This window comes from Lepidothrix coronata, unplaced genomic scaffold, assembly GCF_001604755.1.
Source record: "Lepidothrix coronata isolate B3197 unplaced genomic scaffold, Lepidothrix_coronata-1.0 Scaffold82, whole genome shotgun sequence".
In the NCBI taxonomy this organism is placed as follows: domain Eukaryota; kingdom Metazoa; phylum Chordata; class Aves; order Passeriformes; family Pipridae; genus Lepidothrix; species Lepidothrix coronata.
The window spans coordinates 3,823,001-3,848,489 of record NW_016690262.1 but is presented as its reverse complement, the minus strand read 5'-3'; the positions used below and the strand labels follow the sequence as shown (position 1 = coordinate 3,848,489).

The window sequence follows — 25,489 nt, the reverse complement described above, 5'->3', positions numbered from 1 at the left end:
AAAGAGGATCCCTGACATAAAGCTATCCTGGGACTCAATTTTTTTTAAAATTGGAGGGATTAAAAGCTTTGGAAAGCTCACCACAGTTTGTGATTCAATCCTTCAGGCAGCTGTTCCAAAGGGCTAACATATTTTGCCATGTACCAGAGCAGTTCCAGAGATAAAGGGCCATTCAGCAAAGTCTATGATTTCAGGAACCCTGCTGCTTGCTGCAGAAAAACAGCTTCTTTCACTGGGAATAAGTGAAAATTAAGAAATAGAACATTTAAGAGTATGCATCCGTCACAGGATGTTTAATCTACCAGATAAATAAAGAGAGACTCTTATCCAACAAAATATCAGTCTAAGACTTTTATTCCAGTAGCTTTGTCTACAAAAATTGCTTTTAATCACAGTGGCTTTATCCTTTAAGCAGAAGGCCGTGGTATTTCTTCTCGAAGCTCAGGAGCCTGCTTTTGCCTCCGCATTATTCCAGTTATTCCTAAGCAGGTCCAGGGGCAACGGGCTATATTTTTGTTGGAACACTATTATAATTTGCTTTATGATGGGGGAAGCGGCATGTGTTGCTTTGTGCCATAGGTAGGAATGTCATAATGCTGTCATTTCCCTTTCAACATTTTCCAGAGTTCTGCTTGGAGAGAAAAGAGTCAGATACACCTTATAAAGCACACTTTCTATATAAATAGTATATAATATACCTTTTTTGGCTCTGGTTTAGAATTGTTGCCATTCTGTGGTGGCTGTAACAGGTCTCAGCATTTTGTCTTAGATGCACACTCATGCACTTAGCACAATGGAGGGTTAGGAGAACAGTGTCATACAAATCCATTATTCATAATAGGTGTATTCTTTATGAAGTTAATACTAAGAACACAAGATTATTTATCTATTCTGTTCTTTCTTAGTCCCTAAGAATCCTTGTCCATTTGAACACCTGTTGCATAGCCTTCCATTGGGATTTTGAGATTTGGTAGGAGCAGAGCCCAGCATCCCCGAGGCAGGAGCCACCACTTCGATCCATGATCAGTAACATCAACTGGCGTTATTTTGATTGTCATGCTATAAAGTACCTATTGGTAGCACTTGCAAACAGGTTTTCTTCCCAAAGAAGGAGCCTTAAAAATGTTTAGTCCTGGATATTATTTTGTGCAAGGAAGGGTAGTATCTGAAATGTTTATGTGGGGGGAAAATTAGATATTGTACAGCCAGATGTCCTATGCTTACAATCTTAAATCCAAACTTGAGAGCAAACAGGTTGCTGTTTTCCCCGTGATCCAATTTAAAAATGCTAACACGTAATTTTTAAAAGATTTTGACTTGATTTAAACCCCTTTACTTAGATTTTAGCATGGAATGTTACAAAGGTATAACTACGCACAGCAGTTTGGACCAAGAGTAAGAAATCAGTGTACATAACGAGACAACAAAGACCTAGAAGGAGTTCACCTGGCATGGTTTAGTTAAGTCTACTGCTTCTCTTAGCACATGTATTTAGGACATGCTGAGTGGTGCTTTGACTGGGTGCTACTTTCTACAGCAGAGATGTTAATCACAGAAGCGTCTCTCTAAGCAACTTAAATCTTATCTGTTGCAGCACTGAATACTGGTCCTAATGAGCAGTGTGTGGCATGACAAACTGCACAGTTTCTTTTATGTCTCCAAGGAAGAGTATGAGGTTTCACACAGGAATCAGCTGGTTGATTGCCACAAATATTTCCGTTAAACTTTTCAAAGGCTTCAGCACTGCTTACTGGGGAACAGAAAAAAGAATCCGGTTTAGAGGAAGCAACAAGAAGTGATGTTCAGCAACAAACACGACCAAACATTCCAAGCACACTGTAAATTTGACTGTGGGTTGTCAGTTGAGTGAATTACAGCATATAACCACTAGTGCTCTGTAAATCATGCTTATCTGATGGCTTGTGAAAACTTGCTCTGTTTCTACCAACGAAGCCAGATTTCAAGGAATCCCGAATCTTCATCAGCGTTGCTCAGGTACAGGTGAATTTACCTGCGTGCTGGACACGTTCCACTAAGTCTTACTTCCACAAATAGCTACTTGCTTAACTTTAAGCACAGAGTAAACCAATTGTGTTTGCTGAGATTACTGATATAAGTAGCTCCATAGCAGTGTCAGTTTGGGGCCAACAGCCACACACAGTAGAACTGGACATCCTTACTCTGGCACGCTCTCAGCAGCAACTTAAGGCTTTATCTGAGGATTTACTCCATCACTACCACTTCTATCCCTTCGCCAAATTATTAGTATTTTTTAAAAAATTAACTGTATAATGATTTGATTCTCACATCGACATTTTTTTTGTTTCTTTTTCTTTGCCTTGAATTCCTTAAAAAGTATGATGTTTTCAATGCAGAAGTCACACTCCAAACTCCAAAGTGCTTACAACCAAAACAAACACACAAAAAAATAAAAGGAAGAAAGTATTCTTTCCTGACTAGGAATGCAACGTGGTTCTTGACTTGTACATTGGTAAAATGACAGGCAGTAATCTTTCAGCACTAAGTAGTAAAATGTTTTATAAATCTCTTCCCCACACCCAACAAGATCAAATTGGAGCTCAATAACAGACCCTTTTGCAACCTTGTGACGCTATACTCATAAAAAGTAATTTTTTGATCAAAAATAGTCCAAGCAGTTTAAGCAGAATTCAGTGGACCTGTATTCTGGTGGCAGATTAATCTATTTTTTCATCTATTTTCAACTTGTTCCCTCAAAAGTGCTTCCCACAGCTTGCCTTCCCTGCCACTCCCACCCTTTTCAATTACTGTCTCTGCCTTCATTAATTGAAGAGGCTATATTGGGTATTTGTTGTCTAAATGAAAATCTGGAATAGCAATGAGACAATTTGTGGAGTTGCCAGATGTTTACAAGGGGGAAAAAAAAGGATTCTTAACTCAATTTCTTTCTCTATATCACTGCATTAATGTGTTCCATAGCGGAGACAATTTCTTGGTAACTTGGTTTCCTGATGTGATACCCTCAGGTACCCTTAGCTTTCACTTTGAGCAAAAATAACAACCTTGGGAGGCACAACTTTTCTGACAATGAAAAAAAAAATAAACTCAACTGACAAAGACACTAGCAAAATAGAATGAGTATTATATTCAGTAATTTTCATTAGCACACACTAAAAGTGCAGACACACTAATTGTGAAAAAAGGTATTTAAAATAAAACAGTCCAGAAGGCTATTGCTCTATTGTATAGACCAGTAATTCAGAAGTCCAGTAGCTGTATAATTTAAATCAAAAGTCCAAAGAATATTTTTGCCTAGAAGAAAGCTACAAATCTCAGGTCTTTATCCATTTTGCATTGGATAAAACCCAACATGACAATTGAGATAGGAAAGTTTTGCTTCCAAGACTCTAAAAGATGCCAGCAATGGTTCCCCAAAATTAAGAAATACTTCAATAAAGTTCTTTTTTTGTTGGGAGCAGAAATACAAATTCACCATCACAGTGCATGTGCAGACTTACCACATGCTGCAAATTGCCACTAACTGAGGAAAAAAAGATAGGTGAAGAGCAGGAAACCACGTGCTGCAACTGTACTGTGTACCTTTAGGGGTCTTTAGCAGATTCTTCAGGTGTCTTCTCCTCCTCAGAAACTGAAAATGGAGACAAAACACCAGTGAAAAACATTGGAAACAACTTATTCAATGAAAAATAGTCAAGTAAGTTGTTTCCTTTAGTCCAAAGGATCCTTTGGACTAAAGGGATACAATTTACAAAGTCATATTAGTTATACAGACACTTTTTCTTTTAGCTTTTTAATTCTAGTTTTAAAAGAGTTTAGAGGCCAAACTTCTAAACTCCTTTGAAAATCTCCGCAGTGATGATTTTAACACACATTTTTCTTTGCATTCAGTTACATCATTCAACTTCAATAGCAATAATATAAGATTGTTTATTGCTCCATCGAAACACTGCAAGGTTTATTAATACCACACGAGATATATTTTTATTTACACCCACGTAACTTTAGAAAATTCCATCTTTCAAATTAAGTCAGATGTTGAAAAAAATGTGTTACAGGCAGCACAAGGAGAATTTCTTGTTCTTAACGAAGTTCACATCTAGCCACTTACTTAGCAGGGCACTGAGCTCAACACACCACCATGATCCAACCTAGTAACAACCTATTCCTACTGCACAGCATATAGTTTCAAAACTAGATTTTCTGCTAACACTGCGATGCCAAACACAGCCAGCACGGGCAGCCACATTGCACCACTTGAGCTCTGCATGCTCTCGCAGCCAGTTCAGTGCACACAGCCATCAGCTTTTCAGGGACAAGGCATTTCAGACCCAGCTGTACTCCTGCACCTTCTGCAGTTTGCCACGACTCCTCAGCATCAGCGTCCTGGCTCTCGGAGGCTGTGTCAGAAAGCTCTTGAGCTGCTGAGGCTGCTCCTTCCTCGCCACTGTCTGAGTTTTCCTCAAGGGCGGAAGAAGCTGCAACATCCAAGACTTCACTCACAGATTCTATGAATCAAATTAGAGAGATAATTGTCTTCTCCTTCCATTCACCACAGTAAATGAGGGTGAGTAGTCAAGGCTCACTAAGCATGAAGTACCTGCCTAACATACATGCTTGAAGTAACTGAAGACAACAGGATCTATCAGATGATTAAATTCTATCATGCAAATAAGACTTTGCAAGTGGAATTCCAGGGAAAGTCTAACTCTTTCCAGCACTGGGGCAGAGAACTATAAACCTGAGCTATTTTCATGTATTTAGACATAGACAAGTATCCTCTAACATCTATATTCTCTCTTGCAGATACTGTTGGGTTTTTTTTTTTTTTTTTTTTTGATTGCTGTCAAATTATTAATGATGTGCAAGAGGCTAATGGTAAAGTTTCCATGGAGATATAATCCTGGTCGGATCAGAACCACAGGACATTACATTTACGCTCCACAGAACCATGGGTAGTTTTAATGCAGAAATATCCTAACATCAGGCTGAAGGTTCAGGCTGCAATTCCGTGGTTGCCAACTAGCCATTTCTTAATCCTCCTTTAAGCATAAAGCAATTTGTCTGCATAAAAAAGTCTGTAATAGGTAATATATCTCTTTGTAGACATCCTCTGCAGGGAAAGTGAACACATCACCCAGCAGTTGTATGTTAAATTTTACTTGAGTAAGTTCTCCCTGACCGTGTTCTTCTAACATTCCTGTCAGAGGTCTCCAACATCACACACTTGAGCTGGTCGGTGGGATAAGGTTTGCAAAGACTTTCTTGTTACATCCCATACTAAGCTACACGTCTGTTAAATACAGCTAACTAAACAGCTTCATCAGAAGTTCAATAAACGGACTAAAAAGGAATTTTATAGAGCTAGCATCCCATGCCTTCTTCCAAATATTACCTCGCAGCTAGTTAAATACAGCGTATTCTGAATATCAACTATTTCACTTTACAGAATACTGACTGCATTTTGAAGAAGCAACAGAAAAAGAAATATTCAGGAATTGCTACCTTTGTCTTTATGGGAAACAGTCATGCAATGAAAGTAGTATATTTGAAATGTGGAACTTTAGATATTTTACAGCAAGCAATGCTTGATGTAATGCCATATATCTGCTATGGTAAAAAGCTGGTGGGTTTGAGTTTGTAACATCAAACATTCAGCTTATATTACCAAAAACTCACTCTCTGACTGATAGTATTTCATTTTTTTCTCATGAGTGTTTTTATTTCTTTTGCACTGAGAAGAGTAGATCAGGAAGGAAGTAGAGGGAGCGACATGGTCTCTCCTGCTTTTTAATAAAACTTCATTTCCTTTGGATGGGAAGTGTGTTTATTTGTCACCTATAGGAATACCTGCCTTGAAACCTAACATTAACACTTATACCACTTGTACAGAAAAATTTGTCTGTGGTCTGAATTGCTCATTATAGTAATCAGAGAGGCAATCTACTGCAACAAAATAGGGATTCCTCCCAATGTGTCCATCCAGGTCTTTGTGGAGTGGCTGTCATTCCCTAAAATACAAAGGAACTTGTTGGGACAGGCATTGCACTTTGAAAACCCATGTCTGTAGTATGAGTGTATAATGTTTATGTAAGAAATTGTCCTTGCTTAGTGCAGAAGTCTCCAGATGGTACTTTTTTTTATTCAAGTGGCTTTCCCATCCGCTCCTGGAGCACGTGTGGCCAGAGTTCCATAGGAGCCACCTTCCTGGTGCCACAGTTGAAGGGTTCTTGTGGAGAAGAGAGAGATGGCAGTAGCTGGTGGTCCAAGTGCAAGTGCTCACGGCAGCACCACACAGGGCAGCTTGCACTGGGTCATAATCCATGCCTCAAGGCATTATCTCCAGCAAAGACTCACACTGGCCAACAAAGACCATTTTGGCATCAGTTCTTTGTCCTATTGCTATTACAGCCAGCTATCCAAGTGTCTCCTGGTGCTTTGGGCACCGTGGGATTACGAAGCAGTCTATAACCTCATGAAGGCTATCCTGAGCATTCATTTGACACCAAAACAAACCCCGGCATGTTTTTGGTGATCCATACACGTCTTGGAACAAATGCTCTGTATTCTATTCACAAGGCCAACATGTTTTTCTCTGTCCAAGGGAATTGCTGTGATCCCAGGGTAACACCACGAGAATGATGAACTGGCGAGCTCAGAATGAGTCCCCTGCCTATTTCAGATTTGGGATTGCCACATGGGCTCCTCTGCATGAGGAATATCAGGCATACTGCCCGAGTCCTTCGCATCTTCTCTTACTGACCACTGGTAGCACAAAGCTTTACAAAGCTTAGAAATCTCTCCTCTTTGTTTCCCTAGATATTAAATTTAACCTAAGTGCTATTTCACACTCTTTCTCTCTCTCTTTTTTTTAAAATCTGCATGCATGTCATTTTTTTCAATCCAATTTAATCTCTTGCAGTTGTTCCATGTAAAATCCTGCAGTAACACCCTATTTCATACAAGATACTTTAATCTATTCCTGATACAATGATGACTCATTTTCCATAATCCTTGGACGAAGGATTTTACTCTTCTGTCTGTTCAATTACCGCAAAGTTGTTAATAAGCCTGTCATGAAACTCTCCAGCAATTAACAGATGTAACTGAAATCACTTCTATCTTTGGATAGTTCAAATACTAAAAATTTAAGCTTCTCTATTTTTTCAAAATAGTCGTAGAGGAGTTATAGCACCTTAACTAGTTCTGTGTCGTTTCCTGAATGGTGAATGAAAATCTGAAGTCCCTGTATTTCCTTGTGCAGTGATAACTGCAACCCATTTTGTCCATTTATGCCAGCTTTTTTACGATTTCTACAGGGTGTAACTAAACAAAATAATCTGCCCTGTGCAATTGCTTCTCTGCCATGAGGACACGTGGTATTTGAGTCCTATTCATATTACACTTTCCACTGAATACCCCAGGTGCTTTATTATCCATGTGGCACAATACCATTTCAGCTCCTAAACATCTTCAGCAAAACACCCACCTGCAGCATTCCTGTCAAATGGGTCTCAGTCAAGTGATGATTTCACCCTGACTCATACAATTTAAAACCTGCCATAAAAGGGAATGTTCTTGGGTTTTAGTTTCCCCTTATATTTACAAAAGTGGTGTTCATTGGACTTTTTCTTGATTCTGTAGGGGGAAGTCCCACAAGCACACATAATAATTTATTGATAGCACTGGAGTTAAACGGCTTCATAATTTTGCTGTTTCATAGAGGTTTTGGTGTGTTGTGTTTCCCCCCACACACCTTAGTAGGATATGTTACTCTACAGAAGGTATACAGAAGGTATACTTCACAGTTTCATACAAGCTATTATATTGGCAGCAAAATTCCCAGCCTCTGTGTATAATATTAGCCACTTTTTCTGAAAATTGGATTTTTTTTCTCTTATGCTTCTTCACCAGGCATTTGTTGATTTTAAGTTTTCCCCTGGGATAAGTAGCTACATCCCAGTATCACTGGCTACAGCTTCCTTCAACTTTGCTAGGCATTTGTAGCACTTACAGATCTGAATTAGGAGCTTAACTTCCTTGTGATTTCAGCAAATGACAACATAAAGGAACTTCAAGCCTCAGAGAAATCAAACTAATCATGTTTACTAACTGTAGGCAAGGGGTTAGGCTTTGCATATTGCATCGACAGCTGTTGCCAAAGCATTCAAAGGGATTTGAACATACCAAGGATTTTGAGGACAAACATCCTCAAGGCTAGTTAGAGCCCCAGCACATATCCACTGTGAAGCCATCTGTGTAACATCCACTGCTTACATGTAACAGGGAACCCTCACCAAAACACCACCTGCTTTCTGCCCAGGACAGCTACAGGCACCCCCAAGTGGTCTTTAGCTCCTCTGCTTCAGGAGATAACCATTTGGAGAAGAAATCCACCCTTCCAAATTGCACATGCAGGAAGAGAACATGACTGGGCAACTACCAGGAGCACATTACACATGCACCAAATGCAATACAAAACCAGTTCTGTTGTGAAAACATGTCTGGTTCGAGTTGAGTAAATAAAGAGAAGGAAATTGATTTTATAGACAAAAGGAAATTGTGGTTTTGTTTTGAAAGCTTGTGTTTGGATGGGTTTTTTTAAATAAGGCAGCAGCATTAGACAGCTCCAGTAGCTTATTAGCACAATATCCAAAACCAGTTCCACTTAGAAATGCAATTTTTAGGAAACTATCCCTATCATTTCAGTGGAAAAAAAAACCAACACCAAAACTGCTTCCTGCAGTACTTATTCCTGCAGTCTTTAAAGACAATTTCTACTCTCACAAATGCTACAGTTGCAGCCCTGAGAGCGAGTGCAGGACTATACATTCTGGTGCTTTCGCAGCAGAACAGAAAACAGTCCAAATCCAGGATGATTCTGCATCCTCATGATGGTCAATTGAATTGTGTGATTATTAGAGAGCTCAGCATTCCTCCAGCAGAACAGAGAGGCAAGATAAGCAGGGACTTGTGTGCCCTGTGTGACTGACTCATCTTTGCTCCAGCTGGTAATAAAAAATAACACACACAGATTGACTTTCTCCTGCCAATAATAAAGAAAACCACACACATATGAACTGACTTCCAGAGGGCAGATCCTACTGCTTGCATAGTGCCTTCCCCCCAAAGCTTTCCAGCCTTTAAAACAAGCTTTGCAACTTTCCTGGGGGAGTTTTTATGCAGAATCAGCCTGGATTTTTGTCTGGGACACAAAGCTCCAGTGCAAAATTAAGCTAGCTCACACTGACAGTCATGTCCTACCCCCTGGTAAACAACATGCTATGGGGTGACCTTGAAGCAGGGAGGTGGAAGGGGTGTATGGAGAGAATCCACTTGGCACTGATGATGATAAGCGGGATCTGAAACCTACCACGAACTTGGTTCTTGGAAGAATTTTTGTAGATGATGTTCCTGATAGCATTTCTACAGGGCAAATATTGTCAGGCTTTAGTGTTCAGTGTTCACAAAGCTGGATTTTCCAAGCTGTGCTTCATCCCATACACCGCACGTGAAAGCTAACAAAGCCAGCTGCCAGTGCCCCAACACATACATCAGCATTGACCACACTTCCTGAAGAAAGTGATAGGATACATGAGATTAGGGAGAAGAGGAAACAAATAGTTGACTTCTCTTCTTACTCTACACATGTACGGTTATGTCAGCAGTGCCAAGAGGAGTGAGTAGATGAGTCCAGAGGGAAGACTTCTGGCCCTCTGTCTAACTAAGCTTGGACTACTCTGGGAGCAAGGTACCTTCCCTTTGTTACAACACTGAGGTTTCTTGAGTGCCAGTTTAAGCTACTGCTTTAAAGCTTAGAGCAGCCCTTCAAAAAAAAAAAAAAACAACCTAGCCATGTTAATGTGAGGGTCAAGTCTTTCCACTTCCACTGAAGTAGCAGCTAGCCAGCAACCAACAAGCAAAGCTTTTTTTACATACAGAAAGAAATGATTTTTTAATATCTATTGATACCAAATTGTAGATGAGTGATACAAATAGCCTGCAGGCCCATTAAAACTAACTTTAAATCTTACTGGATTTTAAACTTTTACCTTGTATTTTTAAGTGGCTTTGTAAGTATAAGTTTTCCTTATTTAAGATATAGATGGAAAGATTGCTGTTTGCGGTTCCAGATTTTAAAATGAAAGATATATTCAATTTTTTCCTTGCTTGGGGAGAGGTGGGGATTCCCTCCTGTGGGACAGAAGTTTCATAATGAGACCATACAAGATAACCACAGCTTTCTCAGTACAGTCTGTATTTTTTCCCTCAGTTTTGCATTTCCCTACCAATATATTTAAAACCATCATATTTTGATTCTAATCCTAATCATTTGATTCATTGAAAAGTGATGTTTCCAGTTAGAAACAACAGCAAAAATATTTGAACAGGCACCGGTTTCCTGCAACTTTTTTTTAAGATATTTAAAAATACGCTTCTCCGAGTGAAGCATTTAACTTAAAACAGTATCCTTCATATCGTGATTTTTTTTTTTTCCTAAGCAGTCAAGATGAAGCTGGTATCTGAAATGCACAACACCGGGTCCAACTACTTTAAAAAATATTCCTTGCAGAAGAATTTGGCTTTATAAAGCTGAAATAATACAAGCTAGCCAGCATAATACAAATGGAATCCGCCCGGAGCGCACAAACCAAAGTTGGAGTACAAAACAAGGCTTTGATATTTCAAGCTGCCTATAACATAACCAGTGTCATACACCCATTCCAAAGGGGAGGAGGGGGAGGAGGGAAGTCAAATTTAATTGTGAAAACAGAAATATTTTATTTATGGTCTTTTTAGAGACCCACTTATACCAAAATGTGATGCTTTTGTTTACATAAAGCTTCCTCAGTCAGGTCCACTGAGGGTCTTGGGATGTCCTCTGAAATGTTAGGATAGGCAGAGTAAAATATTCCCAGTTCCTTTTCTTAGCTTAAGGACCTGCTTTTGGAAAACTGGCAGTGGAGTAGAATTGACTTTTAAAAAGTCAAATTCTGCCACATTTGAAAAGTAATTCAAGAATGTATTCGAGAGAAGCTGCAAAACAGAGCACAGAAAGAGGGGGGACTTGGTGCCTTCAAATCTAACCCAGGGGAGAAGGCAGCAGTAGCAGAAAGAAACTGCAATTCCCTTTAAGAACAACTTCACATATTTTGGTTCCACCATCAACTTTAGGGAAAATGGAAAGAAGTTCATTCAACAATGGCTTTTGTTCCAAATCCTGAGGTGGTGGTGACAGCTAAGGTCCCCTTCCATCCTTTCATCAGAAGCCACCTGCCACCCCAGATACAGCTGACTTGGGTTGAGCACCTCCTCCCTCTGTTCTTGGGGGCTCAAACCACCGTCAGCCACATCAGCAAGAGGAACAGGGGGAAATCATCACCACCAAGGCGGCTTGGGACAAAATAGGCCAGACTGTGCATCTGTCCCTGGAACAGGACCAAGTGCTTCAGGTGTCATTGGCCAGGAAGATACAGGGAGCTCAGCATGGAGGGCTTGCAGGAATATCCCACGCACCAGGAACGTCACCCAGGACCACCTGAAATGCTCTCTCTCTCTCTGCTCACTGGCATTTTATTCAGTGAACACTTAGGATTCTAAACAGCTAGACCAAGTTATCCAAGTTACCCTTCAGAAAGAAAAAAACCACTTAACACCTAAACATTGGGCTTAAAAAGCAAAAAATGTCCTGGGTGGTTAACCACAGACCAACGCCTCTCTGCAAGGCACTGTGAAATCAGCACTTGGGCTTCACACAGGGAAAAAATAAACCTCTCAGTTCTACATGCTAAACAGAGTCAAGGAAAAAACAATTATTTAGAGAAGCACTGATTATTTTTCAGTCTGATCAGTTCCTCGGATGCACAGGACAGGAACTAGTGGCTGGCAGCTGCTGAAGCCCATATAGTGCCAAGATATTTTTTGTGGAACTGCCCTGGCCTGATCATGCTGTTGTTTGGACACAGCATGAAGGCAGCCCCAACCTTCCTGACCTTCTTACTTTGCAGTACTTTGCTAGAGCCCACAGGCATCAGGAGTTTTCTCCCCTTGGCATTTTAGTTATTCCATAGGATAAACCCTAACCAGAGGTTCAGAGCCCAAGGTCTTTGGGAAACTGATGAACAGAGGAAGGCTGGCATTTCTGATAATCCTGCCACTATAAAAATCTGACATCTTTCCCTTTTTGCAATCCCATCCATAAGTAATCCAGATAAAAACCCATGAGGTCCAGCTGAGAGCCTAAACCACGGCGTTGTGAAGCACATTATCATAAACAAAAATTTTCTTCACTCCATACAGAAAGAAGAGAAAAAAGTTCTATCAGCCAAACACGTCACAGGTTGTTTGTGCCTGATGTAGGTCACTAGTCCTCAAGAAAAGCCTCATTAGTTCATACTAATGACCAGAAGACTCACTTCATGAGAGCTCATTCTACAATGGATGAAAAATGAAATGGATTTAAAAAAGATTCAGAGAAGCCTGTAATGGTCAGAATAAAAGCATAACAGTGCATGTCACATTAATCCAGAATAGTTTACAATACCTCATATAATTTCAAGTATATTGTTTTATATTCTGTAACGTGGATTTGTAGCAATGAGAAGCAACTCACATTGTGTTTGTTCATTTGCTTTAAACATAGAATCATGTCTAGTCACTGAATGGAATGGATCATGAGGAAAACTAGTGCAAGTTAATATAATCAGCATATATGAAAATGCACTAATAATTTGATGTATTAAATCCTCCAGAAGGTTCTAAAAACCCTCCTAATTAAGTTAGATGTTTTCTTGAACATTCCCCATACAAAGTAATGCACCAAGTTTTACCAACTTAGTTTTCAAGGGAGCAAAGTGAAGCATGTTGTTTTTTGAAAAGGATGTTTTTCTCTGCAACGAGAAACATTGCCCAGAAATTAACACCAAACCATTGTGGTTTGAACTGTCACCACAGGAGAGCAGAAAGGAGTCCCTGTTGCCATTTTTTCTCTAAAGCAGGACACTAATAGTATTCCTGTGGGTGCTGTATTTATAGGGAATTTTCAAACCCAGGTAATACTACTTAAGGTAAAGTAAATGCTAACAGTTTTTGCTGTCCAAAGTGAGTTCTTGCTTTCCATTTTAAATACATACAGTTATTTCAGGATTCTTTTTAAGTCTTGAGAATGAGCTATAAATGTTAGTAAAAGCAGTAAGTCTACTTTCCCCTTAATAGTGGCAAACATTTAGGCATTAGGTATGTGTTTTTACCAGCTTTAATCTTTTCTTGAGAAGTTACTTGTCTCATTGCTCTACAACAGACAAATAGGAAGACAGTTATTTTAGTAGTTCTCCCCCATTTATTTGTTTGCACTCTTAGCTGGGAAGCTCTAGGGGTTTTTCCCTTTTACCAAAATCTGCCTCCTCCAAAGCATGCTGAAAAATTCTCTTTTCAGCTAAGCTGCTCAAAAATGAACAGTCTCTCCATTTACCAACTTAGGTCTTCAGATGCTCACAACTTTTACAGAAGTCTTTTCTAAATATTGTTCACTTTCTTCCAACAGGGATTTTCCAGTTATCCTATGATGACACATCTACTAGCTCTGTTTAATGAAGGAAAAACAGGAGGAAGAGAGAAGAGACTAGTGGCCAGTGTATGGCAATCAGAGAGATAAAAGGTAAGTGCAGCAGTCCAAGAGACAGATAAAAAAAGTGATAAAATGTGAAACAGAAATAGTCAACGGAAGTTCCACAGATACGGATGCTTCCCCAGTAGGACAATATTCACATAATTCAAATTTCTAGAGCCTAATTTAGCTAGATTAATCTACCACACTCAGTGAAGAGGAAAACAATCCTCATTTCTCCATCTCACACAAACAAATGCCTGGAAGGATGTGTCTGTTTTACTGAGCAATGTCATTCTGAAAGCCTTTGAATATGAGCAATTGCAAATAACTCTGAGGACTCTTTGGCCATTTTCGAAGTACTTCCAGAGTCAGCACACCCAGAATTTGGTAACTTACCAAGCAAAAACAATGTGCACTGATCATACCAGGGTTTTTTTTGTCTGCTTGGCATCGCTGTGTGATTGGGTCAGCGAAAAGTCCTGTCCCGAAAGCAGCAATTCTTGTCCAGAGCAGCCTATATTTGTTTCTCTAGGCTGCAGACAACTGGCATTGTAATGCCATTTGAAGCTTGACATGGAAAGCACTGGCACATTCACACACTAATCCTCCCCAAACCTAGTCACTCACCCAAATGGTATTTGAAATAACAAACAGAGAAGAGACCATTTTCTTTTCGAAAATTAGAAAAGAACCTATGCTACAGAAGTCAGGAGTCCCAGCAAGCATGGACTGGGGCTAATTGCTTTTGTTATTCCAGTTGATAATGCCAAAACTTCAAGCCTCAATACCAGAGTTGGAGAAAAGTTTATAGTGGCAATACAAAAACTAGAAGTCACAACCCTGTCTAATCCAACTAGCAGCTGGCCAATCTGTGCATTTTACAGCATTTTTCTATATAAAGAAAAAACTATCTTAATTTACGGTCCCCAGACACAGAGTACACTAGAAGGAGAACAGCAGGAACTTAACCAGCATCAGGCAGTGACCAAGAATGGCAGCTCAAGCAATAAAAAGAGAAAGAAAATTAGAAATTAGAGGAAACTAAAACTTTGGGAACAGAGTAACACAGCACAGTACTATTTTTGGCTACAGTATTTCACAGAATTCCAGACACCAGCAGTGGATTGTAAATTGTTTAAACTGAGGTGAGAAGAAAATTCCAGGCAGGTACAATTGCAATGAACTCTCTGGAACAGAAATTACCCCAATTAAGTATTAAGCATCTAACTCCAAGGTTGGGTTGGGAGGTTTCTCTGTTTGTTTGTTTGATATTTGTTTTGGTTTGGGTGGCATTTTTTTGCACATCCATGTATAATCACACATTCATGGTATCTGTATACATACCAGAGGTATATACACAGGTATGTGTACTGGAGCTGGAGACAAGTGTCCATTGGCACCTTGCACTTCCAAACATTACAGAAAGCTTTATAAACTAAAAGAAACGATTGCATCTGAAAAAGCAGAGGTTTGCTGGTAATGGTAAAAATACTTGCACCTTCACCTGCAGAAGTAACATCAAGCTGCCAACAAAACCAATAAAGGTTACTTAAATTTTTAAGTATTTTTTTCAAAAGCTCTGAAAGAAAAGTCCTTCTCTACCTCAGTAAAAGTGGAGATACACATTTCTTTCCCGCTAAATGAAGATAACACAAATGATAAAGATAGTTGAATACAAAGCTGAAAGGCACCTCCAGAAGGATTTTAATTAGGAATATAAATTTTTTTTACAACAGAATAGCTGTTGTCTGCAAGTAGACACTGAGCAAAATGGTACAGAGTGCAGAGAACTTTTGAAACAAAACCCCCATCTTCTTGTAAGTATGATGCCAATGCAAACTAGTTTTTAGACAGCTTAAAGGAAAGGGATACCGGTTTCAGACCACGTGCTGCTTGTGGCCTTCCTTCCCGCGGCCAGAACTCCTCGGAAGAACTGCTCCAGGGTCTGTTCTCCTGCAGGCAGGGCCGGGACAAGGGGAGCAGCGAGTGCTAAGGCGGCCTGGCAGCTGGAGCCTCTCCAGCCTCCCAGGGCAGGACTCCGGTTACACAGCGCTCACAGGGAGCCCCGGGGATGTGACCTCGTGTGAACCCCTGACAAGGTCCTCAGGGCTCACCCTTGGCTGGAGACACCTGTCACCAGCAGCTATTTACAGCAATCCTCACTGGTGACCAGTGGCACAAGGGAGCTGTGCTCAGGAGCAGGTTTTAACGCCCCGGGAACACCGACGACATCAGGCAATGCTGTAATGGGGAGAACGCTCCCTTGCTTCAGTTTCTCGATGGTTTTATATCCCACAGGTTTGTTTCTTCCAGCTTTACCACACAGCAAAGAATCACCACTGCAGCAAGGTTTGACAGAGGACACCTGAGATGACCCTCAGACTCCCCTGTAAATCTCAGCATGACAGAAGTGTGGTTCTAGTGCTGTTCTCCTCAGTATGTTGCCAGAGAAAATAGATCTAAGAAATCAGTAATTTCTAAATAGCTCCTGCACTTCCAGACAACACCAGTAACTAACAGCTATGAGACATATTTCTTCTTCTCAAATAGTGATCAGTAAGAACATGAAATCACTGTGTCCAGAATGGGATCCTGACTTAATCACAGAATCATCACAGAATGGTTTGGCTTGGAAGGGACCTTAAAGACCATCTTGTTCCAACTCCTCTGCCATAACCTTCTCTTCCACTAGACCAGGTTGCTCAAAGCCCCAGTCAGCCTGGCCTTGAACACTGCCAGGGATGAGCAATCAAAAACTCCCCGGGCAAACCGCACCAGAGCCTCACCACCCTCACAGGAAAGAATTTCCTCTCAAGGTCTAATCAACTTATGCACGATGTTTCTTGGGGAAGATCCTACAGCTGCTTCCTCTTCAATAAAATGGCAGAAATACTCACCATACAGAAGATCCCACCCTATCCAACAATTAACAGTTATTCCTAGATAAGCACTGTGAAAGGAATACACGACTACTTCCAAATACAAGCAAGTGCTTATGAAACTAAAGTGAAATTTTGCAATTGCTCTGTAGAGCAGGTAAACACTGCAAGACATTTTAAAACATACCTCTTAGAACAGCTCTAATTCACCAACTTTAACATATACCAGACTGTTTCTTTTCTAAATGAAATGGTCTAAATATTCCACAGAAATGGAAATTTTTAAGGTTCTAGATATTTTAATATTTATATATATATATAATATCTTTAGATATATATCTTATATATATAATATATTTATATATATTTTATATATATATATAAGATATCTAGATACTATAAATATTTTTATATGTAAGCAGTGATAATCACTACCAAGATACTTACTTCTGCTTTCTACCAGCTGTATCACTTATAACAGATCAGACTGAGTATTGTTTTTAAATGTTGTTTGCACTGGATTGTTTTATGGACAAGCACAGGAGCTATTCACACTTGAATTAAAATCCCATTCATACCTAGACCTTTCACAAAGGCATTGGAAGTGCTGCACCACTTCTCAAGTTGCTTTGTTAAAAAGGCAGCTAAGATGCATCCATCCCTCACTGGAGTCACCGAGGAAAAAGGCAACAGTAATTCCAGAATCTGTTAACACCTTTCCAGGTACTGTGACAACCTACCATGGACCAGTGGACAAAACACGTTTAATCTCAGTTTGACCTGTGTTTTAGATAGAACCTCTCAAGGTTAGTAGTAAAAAAAAAAATAAATAAAAAATTTTAAAAGGAGTGCTAAAAAACCCCCAAGCAAATTAAATTATAATCCTGTATCTTGTGCAAATTACAGATAGGTTTGCATTTGCATTATTGTAATTTTTGTAAAGGCACAGTAAACCAAAATATTTCAAACACCCTGACAGTTCAAAATACTGAATATGTTGCCGTCGATCAATTTTAGTGTTTAACCCCAATCTGATGTTTTATTGTATCTGATGTATTATTGTATTCATTTGAAATCTGAAATTTAGTTGAAATTTTAACCTAGTATATCCTTAAAACTGAGACCATGACAGCATTTTTGTTGCTATGCAAGATTCTGTTGAAGTTACGTTGATACAGATATAATTATTTAGTATGATTATCTTTGGAAAGGCCAGTGAAATAAAGTATTTAGACTCCTTAACAAATCCTTAAGAACTAGGTCCCTAAAACAACTGTTTAACTGATCATATTACATACTTAACTTAATAAAAGATCTTAAGAAAGAGAAATAGGACGGGGTGGTAAAATAAAGGTTTCATTCTACTTGTTTCAGACAGTAACTCTGGTGCCAGAGGCAGGACGCTTTCAGAGACACTGATTTAATAACCTTAATTACTTTATGCTCATGATATATGTCAAGTTAACACCTGAATTAGTTTTCACTGCAGGACAAACTCTATTAGGAACACTGATGCTTGTTCTTAATGTTCTGTAAGAGGCACGACACAACACACTCAAAAACCACATTCATAAGTTAACCTTGCACTGCAGCAGCTTCTGAATTAGCAGCAACTTCCGAATTAGCAGCAGCTTCTGAATTAGCAGCAGCTTCTGAATTAGCAGTAGCTTCCTGCTGTGCTTCCTCCACAGCAGGGGATGCCTCTGGAGCCGGTAAGTCATTCTCCCCTTCAGCTTCTGGGGATTCCCCAGAGCTCTCATCCTGTGCTGCAGGTCCAGCACTCTCATCCTGTGCTGCAGGTCCCGCAGCGTCTGCTGCATCAGCCTCTTCCGTGGCTTTCTCTGCTTCAGTGACTTCATCCGTCTCTTCATCACCTTCTAGGGATTTATTTAATACAATAAAGAGAGTAAAGTGCATGCATGCAACAAAAATTTCATCAACTACTTTTTACCACCATCCTCATTTGAATTTAAAATGGGAAGCTAAGCTTTGGGATCAGAATAAAAAACTCAGCAAAAAATCAATAATTAATCCCCCCATATTGTCTCATATGGTACAAAAAAAAAAGATGTTTACAAGATGAGGAAACCATATTCTTAATTACCGAGTTTCATAACTGCTTCAGTGGAATAAGAAAAGAAACTGTGGCTTAAAGCAAGTGACTCTAAGAGGTGGGAGTGCAGGGAAGGATAAAAAGGGACTTTGCCAAGTGCTGCTTCAGACCCACGCTGCTGAAAAGGGCCAGTGATGATGCTATCACAGGTGACACAGCGAGCATGACTCTTGCCCTGTTTGCACCCAGCAGTGGAATTAACACACTGGGAATAAGACATTTGCTAACCTACTTGGAAGCTCGTGCAGCTTAAAAGCACTGCAAGCCAAGGTGTGCCTTCAGTTTGCACAGGGCTGTTTTCAAGGTGGCTGACTTGGCTGCCAGTAGCTACAGTAATGCTGTACCCAAGGAGTTCGCAGTTTCCAGATGGGATTGGGGCCTTCTCTTAGCTACAGGTACTCTGCAATCCCTGCTGCCTCTGCTTTCTCTAAAGCTATATTGAATGCCCTGTGACCCCTGCGAGAACCATAGTGCTCAGATAAGAAAGGCAAGGTCTGCAGGGCTGAATAAAACCCTTATTGAAACTAGGTGTATACAAGTAAGAAAATAACTTGCTACTTTTAAGTGGTCAGGACTCACTTTCTTGAAGATATGACCAGTTATGACTATTTTCTCCTTACAAGTCCCAGCTCTCTTTTAAAGACTTGTCTACACCACTGTGGGTCAGGCTCTTTAGAACCTCAAAAAAAACAGTGTTTCCCAGTCATGCATTACTCCAAACTCAGCTGAGACAAGTCATGAAAAACTAACAGCACAAAGCAACAAAGATGCACAACCACCATGCAGACATGCACTAACACCAAGTTAACGAAAGAAAGTTATATATCAAGTGTTCATCTCAAGTTCACCACTAGAACCAACTCACCATGTGAAAAAACAGAACTAGAAATAATGTTTGTAATACAGTGTAAAAACTACGTGAGAATTGAAACAAAAGAGCTTAAAGAGACATAGTCAGAATTTATGTTATTCTTTTATATCTGTTTAAAAGCTAAACAGATCGATTTTATTTCTTGTTTTTCTCATGCTAGTGCAAGCCTACCTTTTTGTGTTCAGATTTAAAGACAAGTCCATTCATTGCTCAGTAAAAAAATCAAAGCTTTACATTATGCAACCTGATCATGTCCCTTTAAGAAAACACTATATTTAAAAAAAAAACCCATTACACAAAGAACAGACTAACAGCCAAGCTCAGCATTCAGTACACTTTATTGGACAGTCAAATATAGAGTGCATTCATCCAGAACAGCCAGCTTCTCCATCTCAGAACTGCCTTCTACAAAGCAGGTTCAGTAATAAGCTCAATATGGTTTGGCCTTGCAAACACAGGTAGTTCTTTTAAAGTCTCACAAGTATGGAGTGTTACAATAGAAGGTATAAAGTCATCCCAAGGTAGGCTGCAAGGTACGCAATGGTGAACGACTGTCCTTTGTTTGTATTTAACTTCCTCGGGTTTGGAAAGAGATTTCCCTTGTATTTTAGTCTGGAAAGTGTAAAAGCAGAGTATAGATTAGAAAGATTGAATCAGCTTGCATCATGTTAAAAAGAAAAGTCATAGCTAAAAAGGAAGGAAATCAGGAACAAGTTTAAAGGAGACACACACAAATGGAAGACAAAACCCAGTATTTGCTAAATAAGCAACTAGAACGTCCTGCAAGCCAAACATCATTTTACAGTTCAAATGATGTCCCAGATTTCCTACTGCTACTTCGAGTCTGGCTTCTGCCAGGGGCTTTTTACATCCCACTAAATTTGAGAACAGCTTTCAGTTAAAAAGAGCTACAGGAGATTTGCTATCAGATATTTTTTTTAAAATCTGATATCATTAATTAAAATACAATTAAATATATTGCAACCCTCTAACAAACAAACAAGCCCAAAATAGGATTTGATTGTTTCTCTTGTTTTGACAGACTTGTTTGCTATGTACAGTTCTCTGTAATAGGCATTTTGGGTTCAGGCACGAGGGGTGAATCTTCCCCTGGATGAGAAACCACAAAAATCCTATCAGAACACTCTCTCTCTGATCACCTGCTCCCCAGTATTAAGTTCTTCCACCTAGAAAGTTCTTCAGTTATGATAACACATGCAGCAAACACACCATGGACGGGCTGTTTGATGTGCTGCTTTTCTGTCTGCCACTTCATATTTTTACCAGCCCCGTTTTAGACCTTATTTTGAGCTTGATTTAATGTGGCCCTAAAAAAATACCAGATTACTTTGACAATGGAATTTTCAATTGCTCTTATCAGCAATGCTTGCTGTGAAAAAGTGTAAGGACTGACTCTAAATGCACAGGGAAAGAAGCTGCAGTGGCACTTCTGGGAAAAGCAATACTATGGTAACACTCTATGACGAGATACACACAAAATACAACTATGCAGGGAATGGGAAAAAACGGGGGAAGAAGAGGGATGTCATCCTTTTTGAGAAAGCACACAGAGGGTTCTGTAGGAAAAGTAAGAACAGAAACCTCTTTAGGGAATACACAGTTGGGAATGAAGAAGGATTTTTAAAAAGAGCTGATTCAACTGTAGTTTTGTATTGTGAATTGGAATTAGCTACTCAGAAGTCCAACTAAGAATTCCAGGATGAGCATTTATTCAGAAGTCCAATATTGAAAACAATATAGGAAACAAGTTTCAACTGTGTTCACTGAACGGCCTTAGAAATGTTCTGGACTTCTTCTGGACTTCTTCCTATCAATAAAAAGAGAGGCAGCTATCATCTGCCATTGGCTGTGACATTTATGTAAGTTACTAAGCAGCACAAAGCATCAGATTATGGGGCATCTGGAGAGTACCCAAATTCAGAATTAGGTAAGCTGCAGAGCACTGAGTACTCTCTTTACCCCAGCCTTGGGCAACACAGGTACAGCCTTCAGCGGGCCAACAACCCCACTGACCCTGCAGGTATCCCACTCCAACATTTTGGTAGGCTAGGGTTAAAACTCAGTGAACCTTGCAGAAGTGAACCTTAAGAGAAAATAGGGAACATACTGATACAACTAGGAGTGCACTGGGAGGTCTGCTTAATGCTTCCACATCTACTGTGTTCTTCTGACTGTGGCAGTCAGAAAGGAATGAGGGCAACCCTCACTTCTGCCCTGAGCAGGAGGATACCAGGTCAGTGGGAGAAGTTATATCCTTTGGTCCTGGTTATTTTTTATTTTAGGGACAAGGAAGGACTGCACTAAAATCGTGGCTGAATTCTCAGTATTTAAAGAATGGAGTATAAAAACTGTATTGCTTCCAGCTGCTTAAGTAAAAGGAAATTAAGGTGTTTTACCATTTTAAATCTTGAAATCTGTAATTTTAAAGTTCTAAAATTAAAGGATGTGTTGTGGAACTTCAAGGCTAACAACTTCAAAAGAAATAATTATAGAGGTAGACAATTCAAATCATGTTCTCACACTGAAAACAAAATTTAAACTCAGCATACTTTATTCAAATCTATTCTTTGTGTGCATGCAAATATATTAAATCAATTCCCTAGATGTCAGTATCAGAAAAAATAAAGAAGAGCTTCAAGTGCTCTGGCTTCAGTAGCTTATTTATTTTTTTTTAAATAACAACTAAATAAAAAGATATAAAGTTCCTTAGGTAATTTTGCTAATTGCTTTTCCTAGCAAGACCATGTTTGCCAAAGTTCTATCTTTTACATTAATGTCACTGTAACACTAATTGATGTAGACAGAGACAACATTCCATTACAAGTATTTGAACTAACATGGTCTAATTATCCAAGCACGAAGAGCTAAGTAAGGATTTGCCATACATTTACGTAGTGCCTGCTTTTCATTTAACCCTAAATCAAAAAGGACAAAATCAAAGTTTCGGGACAAAAAAACCTGGTCCAATTTAGAATATTTAAAAAAATGGTAGAGGCTTTTTTTTCCCTACTGAACTGTGTTCCTTGATGGCCTGTGGCCTGGACCCAACCTGTTGATTGAGAAAAATTTAGTATCTTCTCCTACACCCCAACAAATGAAAGAACAAAACTGATTTTGACAGCATTATGCATCCAGTCAAGTTTCATTAAGCTTCCAGTAAATCAAATACCCACTATACGATTAATGATTCACACATCAACTCTTTCCATCCACAGAGACTCTCACAGGCAGATCAAAGGTCAGATTCACTGCCTTACTCAGATCATTCTCAAAATTTGTGCAGCAGTAGCTTTGTAACAGAACAACCACCTTTGTTTTGACTCCCACTCACACGGTTCAGACAAGGACTTGGACAGCGTTAAGGCCTGATTAGACAACCCAGAAATCTGTTCCAGATCCTCGTGTACCCAGGGAACAAGAGAGAAGAGCTCAACTCACCCTTCCTTGACCAAGGGTTGCCTTTCCGCCCCTCAGCTCTCTCATGAAGAACATTCACATGGTCAATAAACCTGCTGCGGGATGAACTGACTACTCTGTAGGCCTGAAAGGAAATTACACCTGAACTTATTGCCACATCCCTACAAAGTTACCAAACACAAAGAGAGGAGAGGGAGAGAAGGGTTTTTAAGCAAGTGCTACTGTCTATCTTAAAAGGCATACAAAATTTATGCTAAGCAAGGTTAAAAAAAAAAATTAACAGCCTGCTATAGGAATATATTTATGCATTTCATATTTCTCCATTGTTAGAAAGCAAATACAATATACCAGGCACCTTTTGAAGTGCTGCTGTGTTTCAGGAATTGAAAACAGTGTTTTAAAAGGTAATTACAATAAGATTATTATTACTATTATTTTTCTAACGTGGTAAACATGTGACAGCAAGAGAACTTGTTATTCCTCCGGATATGCAATCAAACAAGTTTGGTATTTTGAACGAATAGCTACTTACCATTCAAGAGGATTATTTTGTGGAACAGGGAAATAGGTACTGGGGATGTGCTAATCACTATCTCAGATCTTGGGGAAGAGGGGTGGATGTAAGCTATAAAATGGAGGATTCAGGGATGTGAAGCACAGAATCTGACTTATTTAGAAGCAGGGAAGAGAATGGTTACTGAAAAGCTTAACGAAAGCAGATGTTTACAAAACTTTAACACTCTTTTTCAAAGTAACTAACCTTTCTTTTTGTGCCCAAATTAACAAGGTTCATAATCTTCCCCTTGCAGCTTCAGACAGCTTATTTCATATCTGTCTCACCCACTTTGAGATATTCCTAATGTTCGTGGTTGATAAGAAGAGGCAAGGGGTTAGAGGCAGGTGCCTCACTCCAGCTTTGGACACATTCACTTCACACAGTTTTAAATATGCTTTCCACTAAGAATGACCCAGCACTAGTTACCAAAGCAACAGTAAATCAGGCAAGCAATAGGCATTCAGGTTCACTAGTTCTCTAGAGCTGATTTTTCAGTTAGGCTGTACTTAGCTCTACGCCACAATGCCTACGTTCTGTTGACGGTTTGAACCTTGATCATGTTCTTTAACCCAGAACACACCTTCTAGCATGGCAACTCAGAAAGCACAAGCAGCTCCGCCCCAAAACACTTACATAAAATAAACCACTGAAAGCCGCAACACCAGCAAGTAGATAGATAATCATACTCTCTCCAGAAGAGCCAGGAACGCTCCCAGATGACATCTGGCGAAGAGGTGCTATAAAAACCATTAAGTAAATTGATGTAAAATGCTGCTGAAATACGATCGCAAAACAGAACGATGGAGTCTGAACGCTGCTTGGGAAAGGATGATTCAAAAAGATGTAACAAAACAGAGAGGTACAGCTTAGTGACGTTTCCTACAACCGAGCAACACAGGGCATGGTGCCCAAGTGAACGAGGTGCATGGCTGAGATCTTCCTAAGAGTGTGAGTTTTTCTCTGAACTACACTGCCTGCCATCAGCTGCCAAGTACTGGATATAGTCTATATAGACCAACAAATGTTAAAAAAAAAAAAGAAAGTAAAAAAATTCTTGACTATAGTATGTAAAAGAATTAATCTGTCCTTATTTGTTATGATCAGCAGAGTTAACGAATTCTCTTCAGTTTAGTAACAGAGAATTTAAAAAAAGCCTTTTCCTTTGAATTCACGTTCTTTCATTCCCAAACAGACTGCTGACATTTCGACACATAACCTTAACCTCATGAAATGGCCAGCAGGGCAGATAGGTAGGATTACACAATTTTATCCCCGATTGGGTACATATTGCCTCTAACAGCAGTGTTACACGTTTGATTTGTGTCCACTGTTCCTGTAGCTTTGATGCTTGCTACAGTCTTCGATTCATCCGTACATCTCAAAAAGAGACCCACGAAAAACACACGTAGCTCTCTTGGTCAACAAAGCTTTCAGGTGAATTTCCTGACTTGATCCCCGATGAGAAACATCTCATCGAAAGAGTGCTCAGGAAAGATAAAATGGTTCCGAGCACTGCAATTGGCGGCTGCAAAAATAGTCACAATCTCAAAACGTTGACATGGTGTGCCAGATTATGTTTAGCATCATCTGTCTCATGACACACTTCTCGGACTCCTCTTCAATAGCCAGGCATCCTAATGGATTTCTGTATATTTACATTTTCATTCCGCAGCAGTTTCTCGTTTAACCCTCCTCTCCGAGGCTGCCGGCTACAGCAGGAGAGTGCACCAGCGAGCTGCCGTCACCCAGCACGGCTGGCAGGGGTTTTTTTGCCATGGGTTACACAACTCCTGATGCGCCAAAAGCCATGGCTGCGGCACGCCGGGTGGATCCCCGCTCCCTCCCGGGGCCGGCAATGCTCTCCCGAGCGATTTGTACCCCGCTATTCCCTGTGCTGGGGGGCGCAAGGGAATGCAGCAGCGACCCTCTCTTGGGTCCCGGGAAGAGGGGTCCCGGGCGGGCTCAGCTGTCCAGCGGATCGCCCGGAGCTCCGGGGCAGCCGGTCCCCGGAGCCGGGGGTGCCCGA

At 40.0% G+C, this 25,489-nt stretch overlaps 1 protein-coding gene across 4 annotated transcripts in view; it reads right to left on the bottom strand.

The window, feature by feature from the left end:
* Nucleotides 1–326: 326 nt before the first annotated feature.
* Nucleotides 327–25,489, bottom strand: part of MGARP (mitochondria localized glutamic acid rich protein) — a 25,561-nt gene continuing 398 nt past the window's right edge. The window contains exons 2-7 of one of the 4 annotated variants that reach the window (XM_017820360.1): nt 24,097–24,200; nt 22,929–23,031; nt 18,066–18,362; nt 4,347–4,505; nt 3,580–3,628; nt 337–1,750 (exon numbers count right to left, since the gene is read on the bottom strand). In XM_017820360.1, coding sequence (XP_017675849.1) covers nt 3,582–3,628; nt 4,347–4,505; nt 18,066–18,362; nt 22,929–23,031; nt 24,097–24,200 — 710 coding nt within the window. In that variant the 3' untranslated portion in view covers nt 337–1,750; nt 3,580–3,581. Of the gene's footprint in view, nt 1,751–3,497; nt 3,629–4,346; nt 4,506–18,065; nt 18,363–22,928; nt 23,032–24,096; nt 24,201–25,489 lie in introns of all 4 variants that reach the window. The other 3 variants (XM_017820359.1, XR_001875718.1, XM_017820358.1) reach the window with 3 other exon arrangements.